Source organism: Herpailurus yagouaroundi, unplaced genomic scaffold, assembly GCF_014898765.1.
Source record: "Herpailurus yagouaroundi ecotype Mexico unplaced genomic scaffold, PumYag 160, whole genome shotgun sequence".
NCBI lineage: Eukaryota > Metazoa > Chordata > Mammalia > Carnivora > Felidae > Herpailurus > Herpailurus yagouaroundi.
The window spans coordinates 34,844,559-34,858,828 of NW_024412401.1; the positions used below are offsets into that span (position 1 = coordinate 34,844,559).

The window sequence follows — 14,270 nt, forward strand, 5'->3', positions numbered from 1 at the left end:
TACATGCTCGTTTTGCACCACTTTGGAATCTCATACCTACGTTTACTGGGAAATCATGACACTGTGTCATTACTGTCACCTACTAACTGTGAACGCAGTGAGGTTTTTCATCCTACTCTGCTCAGAATATGCCACACAGAATACACAGGTGTTGACATGCGTCCATCAACTGGAATGAAGTATAAAATCAGTTAGCTTGGTTTCGCCAGACATAAGACAAATAACGTGAAACTGTTTAAGGTGACCTAGGTAATTTTCTGACTTTCCTTTTCTTATAAATATCAGTGGGTTTCCTACAATAAAAAAGTAGGAATTTTCGTATGAGACTGAATTTAGAGTCCCCAAAGGTAAATGTGGTATTTTAACTTCCAAGACCATCTTTTTTTATTATTTGTAGAATTTCCCAACTTTCAAAAAACGTGTATTTTCCTAAAGATGCCACATAGAGTGTTTTGAATCAAAGAGACTTGGGTGTAACTTTCAGGAAATCAAGTAAGCCTACTGTCCTCATATGATGAAGGACAATGAAAATAAACTATATATTATAGAACCATTGTTAAACTCCGTTTAGGTAACCTTATACTGTCTCATTTAATACAGTATGTTATACAAAATAAATGCCAAATGTTCAAATGATGCTTTTGATGCTAGCAGCGATGATAATGACCTGATGAAATGAGGCACATGTATCCTTGATAAAGCCATGGATGTTTTAAAATTCATGTCCCTATCCCTGGCAGGAGAATTCCCGCATTGCAGTTCTTGAATCTGGGAGTTTAAGGATTCATAATGTGCAAAAGGAAGATGCAGGACATTATCGGTGTGTGGCAAAAAACAGCCTCGGGACGGCATATTCCAAATTGGTGAAGCTGGAAGTTGAGGGTAAGGAGTTGCATTCCTTCCCATTCTGGTGCTGTTCGAGGGACCCGCCCATTCTACTCTGACGGCTGGACTGTTAGCTTGCAAAGGCAGAGATGTGGCTAGACCAGTCCCCTCCACTGTTCCTCATCCGACACCTTAAGTTCAAAACTATGGAAAGAAAAAACTGAAAAGAGAACGAAGTGTTCACCAGTATAATAGGTCATATCCCATCTACAGCCCACAGTCACTGGTAATTTTTAACAAAACCAGACTAAATTCACTAAGATACTAAAACACTAGAACACCAGTTCAGAACTTCGGTCTGGCTTGGACAATTCTCCCTGGCTTATGAATTTGAAAAGCCTCCTTTTATCTCTTTCAGCCCAGAGACATGACTTTTTAAAACATCAAAAGAAAATAAGTAACTTCAGATTGTATTCTATCACAAAGGGTTGAAAAAGAATACAATACTGACTCCAAATGTCTGACTAAAAATGTTCCTAGCCCTATGAAGTCACCTTGTCAAACTAGTTTCAATTTTTTAAAATGTTCTTTTAAAGTCAACCAATTCAGCAGCTGGTTGGCAAGGTCGTCACTGAGAAATCATAATGCAGATAGGACTTGGTGCTCTACCCACCAAAACTGCATCACATTTTGCTTACAAATAGAAACTACCGGCATGCCTGTGCTAGGTAAACAAAACAAATACAAAACTCTCCCCAGCTCCTCCTGTTCTATGCTACAGAACCCCTCCTACTTTTCTCATCTGTAAAGTGGGGTTGTTAGGAGTTGTCAGTGCGATAAGGTGTTGACAGTATCTAGCAGAGTGCCTGGCCTTTTGTAAACACTCAGTAAATGTTGACTGTAAGAATCATCACCTATTTTTCTGCTTTTCTCTAATGTGATTGATAAAGTGTTTGGACTGTCACACACTAGCCCAAATTATAGCTCAATGGGGACAGACTCTGAGAGCTCCCCATGGCTTACTTTGATTTCTTCCTACTCATTTAAGCTCACGTCTCTTCCTTCTCCATCATACACTTTTCTATTAGCTTTTAGACTATTTTTATTTCCTAGCTAGGCCATTCTCTCACAGCATTAATAATCTTATTTCCCACACTTGCTTCCAGTTGAGGTGACATGTTTATTATGTCACTGCATCAATTGCTCATAGAATTTCTATTAACTTCTCATAGAAAAGAATGAGGGGGCGCCTGGGTGGCGCAGTCGGTTAAGCGTCCGACTTCAGCCAGGTCACGATCTCGCGGTCTGTGAGTTCGAGCCCCACGTCAGGCTCTGGGCTGATGGCTCAGAGCCTGGAGCCTGTTTCCGATTCTGTGTCTCCCTCTCTCTCTGCCCCTCCCCCGTTCATGCTCTGTCTCTCTGTCCCAAAAATAAATAAACGTTGGAAAAAAAAATTAAAAAAAAAAAAAAAGAAAAGAATGAGGATGATAGGAATAGTGACTGTCAGACGTAAAAAAGATGTATTCTCGGCATAGTTGCTATAATTTAGTGTCTTCTGCATTAGCAATGGTATTTAAAGCTCAGTATGCTATAACCAGTTGATGTGACTTATTCAGTGAAAAATAAACATACCTACATTCAGACACATTGACTATCTGCCTGGATTCAGTATTTCCTTGAACTGTATGTGGAATGACACAGAATGAATGCTATCCATTTGTATATAATATCATAAAGATTTTCCTCTTTAAGACATTAAATATAAGCCCTTTGTATTATAACATAGAATTCTGATAGTTTAGGTCCCTGTCTTCATAGATATTGAAATTGTTTGCTTTAGCAGTGACCTAGGGAAAATTAACACAATCACAATTAGTTGGAGTCCGTTACATAGTTTGGCCTTGCCTTGTCACTTAATTTTGCATCACACCTATCAGTAGAACTAAATACTACCTTCTTTCTTCTTAACATTTAAGTGGTCATGCTCATCGCCTTAACAGTTAATAGACAGAGAGGTTTCTATTAAACTTGCTAGTATTGAGAGCTCATGATATCATTTAAAGTCGCTCTAACAGTAAGATGATCGTTTTAGCACATATCTATTTTTATTCCATTTGAGTCCCTATTAAAGCAGCTAATATATGTGAAAATTCGTGGCATGCTTAGCACGGTTGCTGGTACATAATAAGCATTCAATAAATGGCATCAATTATAATTATTACTATCAGAACATAAAAATTGTAACAAATCTGTGTAGCTTCTCTTGAAGCTCGAAAGGTTGGCTTCCACTTCAAGAAACAGTTCAGGCATTTCCACAAGATATAATGCAGACGTGATCTATTTAAAGGAAAGGCCAATTTAACCTACAATTCAGAACAGGTGAAAAACCAACTGAAACGCAACTGGCCCAACCCCAAAAGTGTCTGCAAATGCCTACTAACTAGGCAATAGTAGAATTGAAGATAAAGCCAGGCCATAGCCGGTGAGGCAGATGAACATTCGTTATGTACTGTGTCAGTACCTCTGCAAATTCGTTCGACCAAATTAAAATGAGAAGTCCACGATGTCACTCGATGCTGCCCGCTTCTAATGAGGAGCATACCAATTATGGGCTTGGCGGAGCATGCTCACTAAACCTTAGCTGCCATAACAAACATCAAACACCCTTCAACCCAAAAGTAAAGCTCCCTTTCCAGATTACCATTCTCAGTCTGCTGGATGCCTGGGATGGCAACATGAAGAAATCCCACATTTCTGTCCTATCTTAAAAGGTTCAAACAGTGACATACAAATTTACTAATGAAACCATCTCACTCATGCACAGCCGAACATGGACGTCTTTCCAAAAGGTGAGCAACGGGAAGGCTAACATCTTATCTTTTTTTATTTTTTTTAAAATGTTTATTTATTTTTGAGACAGGGAGAGACAGAGCATGAACAGGGGAGGGGCAGAGAGAGAGGGAGACACAGAATCAGAAGCAGGCTCCAGGCTCTGAGCCATCAGCCCAGAGCCCGACGCGGGGCTCGAACTCACAGACCGCGAGATCGTGACCTGAGGTGAAGTCGGACGCTCAACCGACTGAGCCACCCAGGCGCCCCGGGAAGGCTAACATTTTAAAATGCTAGATGCTTACGTGGATCGCTTTATTTAATCCTCACTAAGAGTCGGTGAGGAAGGTCCTATCATTGTGCCGTTCTACGAAACCGAGAAAAAGAGAGGACAACTAACTCACAGACGTGTCTAAGAGATTGATTAATGCTGAATACCGTCTGTTCTATCAGAGAACAGATAACCACATGTGACGTTGCCAAGAGCAGAGTCAGAACAGGGGCGAGAGAAAAAGCCAAAGTTCTGTAAATGATGGAGAATGGGAACTGAAAAAAAGAGACAGTGGGGGTCAACAAATTTTTCAATAAACTTGGCAGAGAAAAGAGAAAAGGCAAAAAGGTGAGCAGGAGCTAGAGGTATATATGGTTTACAGGTAATGTTGCTTGGCAAGATTTCTCTTTAAAATTTTTTTTAATGTTTACTTATTTTTGAGAGACAGAGAGAGAGACAGAGCACAAGTGGGGAAGGAGCAGAGAGAGAGGGAGACACAGAATCTGAATTGGGCTCGAGCCTCTGAGCTGTCAGCACAGAGCTCGATGCGGGGCTCGAACTCACGAACCGCGAGATCATGACCTGAGCCAAAGTTGGCGCTTAACCAACTGAGCCACCCAGGCGCCCCACAAGCTTTCTTTTTTAAAAAGATTAAAATATTAAAAAATACTGAAAATGTTAAAATATGAATGAGAAGAGCCTCCGAGAAAAGGACATTTGAACATAAAGGAGAGAGGGGGAATATTCAAGGGAATGTGGTGCTTGAGAAGGCAAAAACGGCACATTCAGGGGACACGCAGAGTGACAAACCGTAGACAGAGGGTGACCACTTGTCCCAGTTTGCCCAGGACAGTTCTGGTTCACACCTGTTGTCCTGGCATAATTATTAATAGGGTCCTCCTTTTACTTTCAAAAGTATCCAGGCTTCAATAATAAATTATATGATCACCACACTTAGGAAGAAGGAACTTCCTTCCTTGTAATAGGAAGGAGAAAGGGGTGTATTCCAGTATAAACGAGTTAATGGGTTTGGTGGATGGAATATGAGAAAGCTCTGTTGGTTTCTATTTCCTGTAGGAAGTAGAAAGTAAGTTTATCTGCTGAAAATACTTCTGTAAAGGGGGGTGGAGGGCTGAGGAGAGTGGAAAGATTTTAAAATAGCTGTGGGGTATGAGAGAGATGACTCACAAGGGGAACTAGGACTCCTAGGTAACATGAAAGTTTTAGCAAAGAATGCGACTGTGAATGTGGAGTGGCAGAAAAAGCAGAAGTTTAGAAAAAGGAGAATATGGCACATCCAAAGGCAAGATACCATTGTGGAGTTTGCCAGGGAGGACAACAGGGCAAAGGATTTGGGAATTATTGCAAGAGAATGGTTACAGCAACGAATTATCTTTGTGTACCAAAAATACAAATCTAGCATTAGACACTTACAGCGCCAGCAATATGACAGACAGGATAACATAAACATCTTCCTACTATGAACACCCAGAAATGCTGGGTTAGTCATACAATCCACAAGAATAAAATTAAATGTCCAAAGGCCAGGAATGAATAGGAATAGAAAAAACACAGCATTAAGCTCATGAGCTGGTTCTGCATCGTCCTGGAGGTAATGACACAGATGCCCATATCTACAACTTAGAATATTGATTTTAAGACTCTTAAAGGAACAGGAGACAAGGTCTTGGGCCCCTGGAAAGTGGAGGTTAGCACTGGGAACCTTCTATAAAAGTTAGAATCACACAAGTAAAAAGATGGATCAGAAAAATTCTATTTGATGACAGAAAGACAATGAAGAGGCTTGTCTGTCTCTGCACTGCAGGTGTGAGGGAGAAAACCACCTCATTTTTTAAAAAAAGTTTATTTATTTTTGAGACAGAGAGAGAGAGACAGAGCACAAGCAGGGCAGGAGCAGAGAGAGAGGGAGACACAGAATCCAAAGCAGGCTCCAGGCTCTGAGCTGCCAACACAGAGCCCGACGCAGGGCTCGAACTCACGGACCGTGAGATCATGCCCTGAGCCAAAGTCGGCCACTCAACCAACTGAGCCACCCAGGGCCCCCAAACCACCACATTTTTAAATGAATCAATCTGTATTCAGTGCTCAGGACTATATCTCACGTAGGTCTGATAGTGAATTCATACTGCCAGCAGAGACTGGGGTTCCACAGCTAGAGAAATTAACATAAAAATTGATTCCAGGCCAAAAAAAGTTAATAACCAAAAAGCTTAAAAAAATACCTGACCCAGGTTACACAGGATTTTCATACTGAAAGCCATACTGAGGAGGAGTTCACAAGGCAAAATTATAGCACCCACTGAAAACAAACGGCCTTAAGTGATAGTCAGCAGATGTAATATACAAAGGGATCAAAAGCCCAGGAAATTTAGCTAACACAATATAATAGAGACTCAAAATTAAATATGTTTAAATGAATTAAGACACAAAAGGAGAAAAAGAACGAAAAAGACATTAGAAGAAAAAAAGCAGAATTACACAATTTTAACAAATGAAAAAATAGGATTATAACTAACATTCAGTGGATGAGTAACAGTATGCTAGAGATAAGGAGATAATGTACACATTAGAAGTCATCTCTTCAGAACTTGGAATTCAGTGCAGAGAAATGGAAAAGATAAAACAGAATTAAAGAAAGAATTAGGGATATGCATTACAGAAAGAGAGAAAAGAGAACATATAAGAGAGGCTATACCCAAAAGCATAATGACCGAGAAATTGCCAAAATTAATGAAAGACATAAATCTTCAAGTACAAGAAGCACATGGAGTCCCAATCAGTAAAAACAAAGAACACGTATGTAAATAGTTTCACCCCCAGATGCATCATAATAAACATCAAACAAAAAGAGGTGATCTTAAACTATCGAAGCAAAAAACCAGATTACTTATAAAAGACAATTAGGATGAAAGCAATAAAGAGGGTGTGAGGAAACATTATTTGGTATCATCTAGTGGAGATCTTTTTGTTTGCTTCTTATAAAAATCAAACTTTAAGATATGTATACATTTGTCTCAATAATTTAACTTCGGATAATTTATCTAAAGCAATTATTTGCACAAGTGTATGTTAAAGATTATCACAAAGTTTTTTATAACAGCAAAAATATGTAAGGAATTTAAATTTGCATCAATAGGAGACTGATAAAATATGTGATAAAGTCCCATGCAGCCATTAAGAAGAATGAGATCGATCTGTACGCATTAACTTCTACAATTACCACCATGCATGTAACTTGGGTATTCCATCTCTGACCTTCAGTTTTCTCGCCTCTAAAAGAGGGGTAAAAAGCCTAACACCTACCTCTGAGGTTGCTGCAACGATTACATGAATTAATACAGGCACACAGCAAATACTATATAATTATTTGCTGTTTTTTATTATTCATTAAGTACCTATATAGCGCTTATTATGTGCAAGGTACTGTTGTCCTTAGAAACACTAACTCATTAGAAATACTAATGTGTTCATAAGTGAAAAAGTTACAGAACAGTATGTTTTATATATTCTATATTAGAGTGGATAACCAAGCTGTTAATAGCCATCATCTCTGCATGTAGAATTACATAGGAGGTTAACATCTATCATATACTTTATACAGTGCTATACTTTTTGGATTTTTACAAAGAGACCTTCATAATTAGGAAGAATCCATACATGTACTTACGCTTTTGAAGAGATGATTTCCTCAAAACATCACACTATTTTGATAAAAATGGCATCAACCTTTCTGTTCAGTGATTTGACATACTACTTTTGCAGTTCTCTTGCTCCATTCTGTTCTAGAACAAAAGTTCTAGATTCAAACTAGAATCAAAAACAAAAGTTTTTGATTCCTATGTTGATTAGATATTCACAACATTGGCTATTGGCTGAGGCTCTGGGGTTGAGGGGGAGGTCCTGATGAACAGAACACAAAGTATGCCATTTCCTTGGGGAAGGAATCCATCCATAAAGACAGTAAGTTTGAGACCTGCAAGAGGAAGTAAGGGAGCCACCTGGACGGAGTGGGAAGAGAAAGGGTTGAGAGAATAGCACCTGCCGGTGGATTCCGCCCCCCCCCCCCTCCGCCCCACTGATTCTTCTTTCTTACTATGAGCAGACCCGGAATTTACGATCCCTTAGTGCTTGGTGGATCGAACAATAAAATCCAACTTGGGTTCTGATTTCTCTTTCTTTTTTTTTTTTTTTTTCAACGTTTATTTATTTTTGGGACAGAGAGAGACAGAGCATGAACAGGGGAGGGGCAGAGAGAGAGAGGGAGACACAGAATCGGAAACAGGCTCCAGGCTCTGAGCCATCAGCCCAGAGCCCGACGCGGGGCTCGAACTCACGGACCGCGAGATCGTGACCTGGCTGAAGTCGGGACGCTTAACCGACTGCGCCACCCAGGCGCCCCGGGTTCTGATTTCTCAATGAGTATTTCCTACAAACGTTTGGGTGTTAACTGACTCATAAAATAAACAAAGGTAAGGTCCCATGGAAAAGTGAAGGACTACGCTAGGTGAGAACTATCCAGATATACTGCTTTAAGATTGGTGGGAAGTATCTGTGATTTCCCAAATTCCGTTGGCACTTGAAATGTAGCAAAGAGTTGTCAATCTCGCAGCTGTGGAGGCTCTTTCTTAGAAAGGCTTAACCCCTGTCTCATGTACCTCTGTGACAGTGGCCTTTAGGACAGGTAATGAGGGCCAGAGAAATCTCCGTATCATATTTCACGGATTCTAAGATGTTCATTTTAAATATTTACCGTATCTGGGGTGAATCTCGGTTTCTTACAATCATCGTTGGCCAGTATTTATTTTCTTTGTTGTGCATTTTAATATCTCTGAAATTCAGATTTATCTTATTGGTCTTAAAGGCAATCACATTTGGTTTGCGGTTTCTGCCGTGAAGCTGAGATCTTTCCTTAGCTGTCTCCAAATATGAGAATATTTAATGATAAAACAGAAATAAGTCAATTGTATTGGCTCGTAAAGATTTCCTCATGGTTAACTAGTAATATTCTTTCTGCTTGAGATCGTTTCTTTCAATCAGCTCCTCACAGAGGTGAAAGCATCATTTTCAGTGGCATCATTTCATGTGGTCTCCCCACCAACCACAATTATGTTTGCTGCATATTAGTTTTGTTAGGCTGGAGACAGAGACAAAGTGATTTCTCAGTGCCCTATAGAAGGAATTACTTTCTAAGTCGAAGGAATTATTTTCTAAGTCAAGAGGCAGTCTAACCTGTTCCATGTTCTACTTTAGGTATGTATGTATCCAAAGGATGATCCATACTGTTTCTCTCCTGTACCTTCACTGAAACAGTTTTCTCCCAAGTACCCTAAAGGCCAGGAAGATAGACTCACAGTGGCATAGGGATGTGGCAATGAATAGGATGATTTGGATGGTACGGCTGGGATTTTCAAGGAAAGGCTGCATCATGGAGGCTTCAGATGACCTCTGAAGTGGAAGATGCTGATTTTTACTTTCCTGTTTTCAACCAGAAGGATACTCTCCCTTCAAAAAACCGTGTTTAATAAACACTATACCACAGAAATTAAACACTTTTAATATGATAATGTAATTCTGGTTGTTTTTTAGCTAAAGCAGAGAGGTCGCTGTTACGAAGTTTCTAATCACTGGAGGAGATCCACTTAAAATTGTACAAATATCTCATTTTCTTGTATTTCCCTTACATTCTTTGACTTAACTATTTTGAAATGATTTACTTATTTGGAGCTGAGTGTGGATTTTATTACATTCCGTGAATTTCACATTCAGACAAGTTCTGCTTTGCATAGGGAAACTGGTTGAGTGTAGAATGTTTGCGGCTCAATTTAAAATAGATGTATGTTGGGATGTATTGGATTCCCTGTCAGTTGCATTTTCTACTATTACCTTGTTTACCCCTGGAGGTTTAAGCCATGAAGGAAAATACTGGGCAGAAGAGGAGCTGGAAGCAAGGGAGGGTTATCCGTCCACAATCGCCAGTGGGAAAAGGTAGCTTAGCACCAGTCCAAAACTGCAAATGAGAGCTCGAGAAACAGACCAAGACCAAGAACAGAACCCTCTGAGGGAGAGGGTTAGTGCAGGCTTCCCAAATGTTTAACAAGACCTCATGTGCATGGAGCCTCAGAAAGCAGAACCCTGTCTCAGCACTGGAGAGAGGCATTTTAGGGAGTGAGGAGGGAGGGTGAGCCAACTGGCCAATGTAAGTGGCCTCGGTGAATGAATCTCCATCACTTGTCAGGGCCCTTGAGGGCTGTCAGTCTGCTTCCCTGTAGTCTAAGGCTTTATCGTTAGGGCTGATTTGGTCTTTCAAAGGCTTTTTTTTTTTTTTTTGGAAGATTATTTGCAGACATATGCAGTATATCAGACAACAGTAGAATCCCAAAAGATAAAAACAAATTATTATATACACACATTATATATATATGTATATATGTATATATATATATATATACATATATACATACACACATCTGTATATATGCATATACACACCTACACACATATACGTGCGCACACACACACATATGCGACGTCCCAGAGGCAAATATCAATAGACGTACCTGTAAGAGATCAGCACGATTTTCCAAAATGTTAGACTTCTGTCTGCCTTCTTTCCTAGACATCAGATTTCCTTACTGCACCTGGAAAAGTGGAAGCGATCATGTAATGTTTACACACCATTTGATTTGCTTTTTCCTTTGTTTATGCTGCAGCTCTTAATATGACAAATGCCACAGAGAGAGGTATTTAAATCCCAACGTGTGTGCTGTGTTCTCAGTGATTGCAGTTTTAATAAAATTTGCGGTGGCCCTGTTCCCGGCATCAGTTCTACTTGCTTGATGCCACTAACAGGTTTGATTTGCTGTCATGAGTACATTGTGTGTCTAAACACTGAGCCAGAGAAAAAGGCATAAACCTTTGCTATCCCCGCGGGTGACCGTGGGGAAAATTAAATCTGCATGGTTAGTAAGGTGCATGCTCTAAAAGAACAGTTCTACCCACTGATTTCCACTTGAGGGACTATTATGTTGTATTCCCACCTCAAAAGCTCTTGGGTGCTTTCAAGAAACACTGGTAAAGTGGTCCTTTAGTTGAAGAGTTGCCAGTGAAATTCTCTAAGGAAAGAAGAGGTTCTATAATGATCATAGCACTGAACAGATAATATGTCAAGTTAAAGAACAAGGTGGCCCTCTTTAACTGCAGGCGTGAAGGAAAAAAAATGTGACTCAAAGATTTGTCTTAAATTGTTTAAGTTGATCAAATTGTTTAATATAATATGAATAGCATATTATTTCAAATGAAAAGTTACTGTGCATACTCTAATTATGCATACTCTAATTAGAGTGAGCTTTGATTTTCACTTTTTAGGTATTAAAACGAGAGACACAAGTTCAAGCATACATACACAAAAAAGTTCTTTCCCTTTAATGCATTAATTCATCCAACACAGACTCATCTCACACTGTGCGAGACAGAGAGAGAAGGCCATGCCTTCACTGGCCTTAATTTCAAAATGTAACAGTTTCAAATCATGAAAAGATATAATGGAAAGCTATTAGAACTTCCACGGCAATACGGAATTCAAATAACGTTACCTTCAGTTATTTCCTTCAGAAATCAAATATATGACTTTCAAATTGTAATTAGTATATTCATCTCCAGGAATGATAAACTAGTCAAGCATGATTTTTGGAGTGAACTTCAATGTTTTGGCTGATAACATGGGCTCTAGATTCTCAAGAAAGCTGCATGGGCTCCAGAGTCTGGAGTAAACTCCGGAGTTCAGACCCTGGTTCAGATCCTGGCTCTACCACTCACCGCCTGTGTAATGTCAGGAAGGTTACTTAGTCTCTTTGTGCCTCAGTTTCCCCACCTGTAAAATGAGCTCAGTAATACTCTGTACCTTATATGTTGTATTTAGATCACACAGAGCAGTCACTCAGATCCTAGTTTTCAGTGTTAGTTCTAGGACTAATGTTAACTTTTGCACAATGGAAGCATTGATTTAAAAACACTTGTGGAGATAGTTACAGCTTTTTACTCTATGTGGTATATTTATCTTTGAGGTAGAAGCAATCAAATTCAATGGCACACACACAAAAAAAAAACGAAACAAAACAAAACCCTACATCTTTCTTTAAATAGAAGCAATTTTTATTAATTTTGGTTCCATCAGAAGAGTAATCATAGATTTTAAACCTGAAGTCATAATCCAGTCCCTCATTCTGCAGATCAGGAAACTTGAGACTAGATAATCAGTACTTTTTCCCAAGTTAGCAAGGAGCCTGGACGTCTTGGTTCCCAGGCCAGGATATCTTCCACTGCCCCATTCTTGAGTTTTTCCTTTCTCTATGTTTATGTTTCACAGACCAGCATGCTGGAGTACCCACATGCTTCAGCATCAGACAGATCTGGGTGCTAATCCTGACTCTGCCTCTTGCTAGTTACGTGACAATTTCCCCAACCTTTGCAAGTCTATGTCCTCATTTGTGAAATGGGGGCACCATTAGTTAGAGTGAAGAGTTCTTACAAGTAGACTAAGAGAGCATATATACCGTGTCCGCATGGTAACTCTTTGATAAATATTGGCTGTTGTTGGTATTGTTGCCTGTTGTTTACATGGTTTACATTCTACCCAGAGAATATTACTGGTTAGCCTTCTCATATTTCACAAATAGAATGTCAACATTACCAACTGCTCCTCTTGTTTCCAAAGCACATAAATCTACCCTCAATCAGCAATGCTTTATACCTGCATGCTTGGTACTTGTTAGAGATTATAACTTTGGTTTGGCCCCACTGTGACAAGTGATGGGAGAAAGCTTCTCTAAGAAGCTGTGTGAAGACACGCCCTTACTGGCAAACTGGAAAGGGGCTGGTTAGAGTCAGCCTGTACAAAAAACATAGTCTACACAACAGGAAAGTCAAAGCAACCTTAGCGTGCATCTTGAGCTACTGCCTATTTTACTCACTACAGAAATAGCTGTTTGCCAAAAAAATCTTGTTGAAAATATCGATCCTTCCATCACTCACTGCTTCAAGGTCAATCCTAAGTGAGAAATTGCTTTAAAAATTCAGCACATGGGGGGGGAAACGGTCTCTCCTGAGAAATTGGCCTTTTGTTTCCCTTCTTGTAGTGAGAATGCTGTACTTTATTTTTACTTTGTTCTTTTGTCCTATCTGGCATGTATCTCAGAATCCAACTTGGAGCTAAGTCATAGTATCTATTACACTAAACCAACCAGAAATCTCCTCTTCCCTGCTACTAATGGGCTGTTATTTCATTTAATTCACTGTCATATGATTGATCATATTCACTTCAAAACCTCCACGGTTGGAAAGGGATGGAAAAAACCCAGTTGATGGATTAATGAAACTCCTGCTCCAAGGCAGGGGTTCTCAAACTTCAGTGCACATCAAAAGCATCTGAAAATCTTATTAAAAAGAATAGCTCTAGGGTGCATTCCCCAGAGATTCAGATCTGATAAGTCTGTGTTATGGTCTTTTAACCATTTCCCAAATGATCCTCACCTGGGTAGTCTACAACCCACACACTGAGAAACATTAACTTGAGGATTTCTACTTGGAATGTCCTTATTCCAGACGAAGCGTGAAAATTTAAGGAAGAAGTTAGCTTATCCATAATTAGGAGGGCAAGAGTTAAAATGAGCTTCATATGTATTCATTTGTTGAGTGCCTACTGTATTTCATGCAATGAGGCTATTCCTAAGGAAATGGAGATAAAGACATGCTTATTTCTTGAAAAGTTTTCAAATTCGGTGAGGAAAATGCGCAGACAAGCAAGTAATTACAGTAATGAAAGTTTAATTATTTGCAACGATAGAAGTTTGTGCAGGATGCGTACACAGGACAGGGAGATGGTGGGAGGTCAGGGAACCTCGGAGAGGGGAGGTCCAACAATGCTCTGATCAGTGAACAGCAGCTCACGGTACACATCATATATCACAGTGAGGGGGTACGCGGGATGCAGGCTTTTCACGAGAGAACAGGCTGCCACTGAGTCAGGAAGTAAAAGCCAGACTAGGGAGTATGAGAGAGTATCTATTGGGATTCCATGAGAACAAGAACCGGCTGCAATTTGATTCACAGACTAACACTGAGATTATAACCCCTGGTATCCTTTCTTAGACATGGTTTTCAAAGGTTATCTCGCTAGCCTGGGGACCTACAGTTTGGAGGTCTGTGATCCTACTTGGGCATCTGGAACTCCAACCCCAAGGCCACAGAAACGCCCCCAAGCCACTTTAGACAAAGAGGATAATACGGTGTCACTTACGCTTAAGGTTATGCCTTCTGCTTCTTTTCT

General features: G+C 39.8%; 1 protein-coding gene and 1 long non-coding RNA gene across 4 annotated transcripts in view; one reads left to right on the plus strand and one right to left on the minus strand.

The window, feature by feature from the left end:
* LOC121034827 (uncharacterized) overlaps positions 1-14,270 on the minus strand; it is a 96,120-nt gene that overhangs the window by 30,372 nt on the left and 51,478 nt on the right. The window contains exon 2 of the long non-coding RNA XR_005792636.1: positions 10,504-10,584. This is a non-coding gene — a long non-coding RNA (uncharacterized LOC121034827). The remainder of the gene's footprint in view (positions 1-10,503; positions 10,585-14,270) is intronic.
* The window catches only part of MUSK (muscle associated receptor tyrosine kinase), a 93,355-nt gene that overhangs the window by 22,293 nt on the left and 56,792 nt on the right, over positions 1-14,270 (plus strand). For all 3 annotated transcript variants that reach the window (XM_040481948.1, XM_040481946.1, XM_040481947.1), the window contains exon 5: positions 741-882. In XM_040481948.1, coding sequence (XP_040337882.1) covers positions 741-882 — 142 coding nt within the window. The remainder of the gene's footprint in view (positions 1-740; positions 883-14,270) is intronic.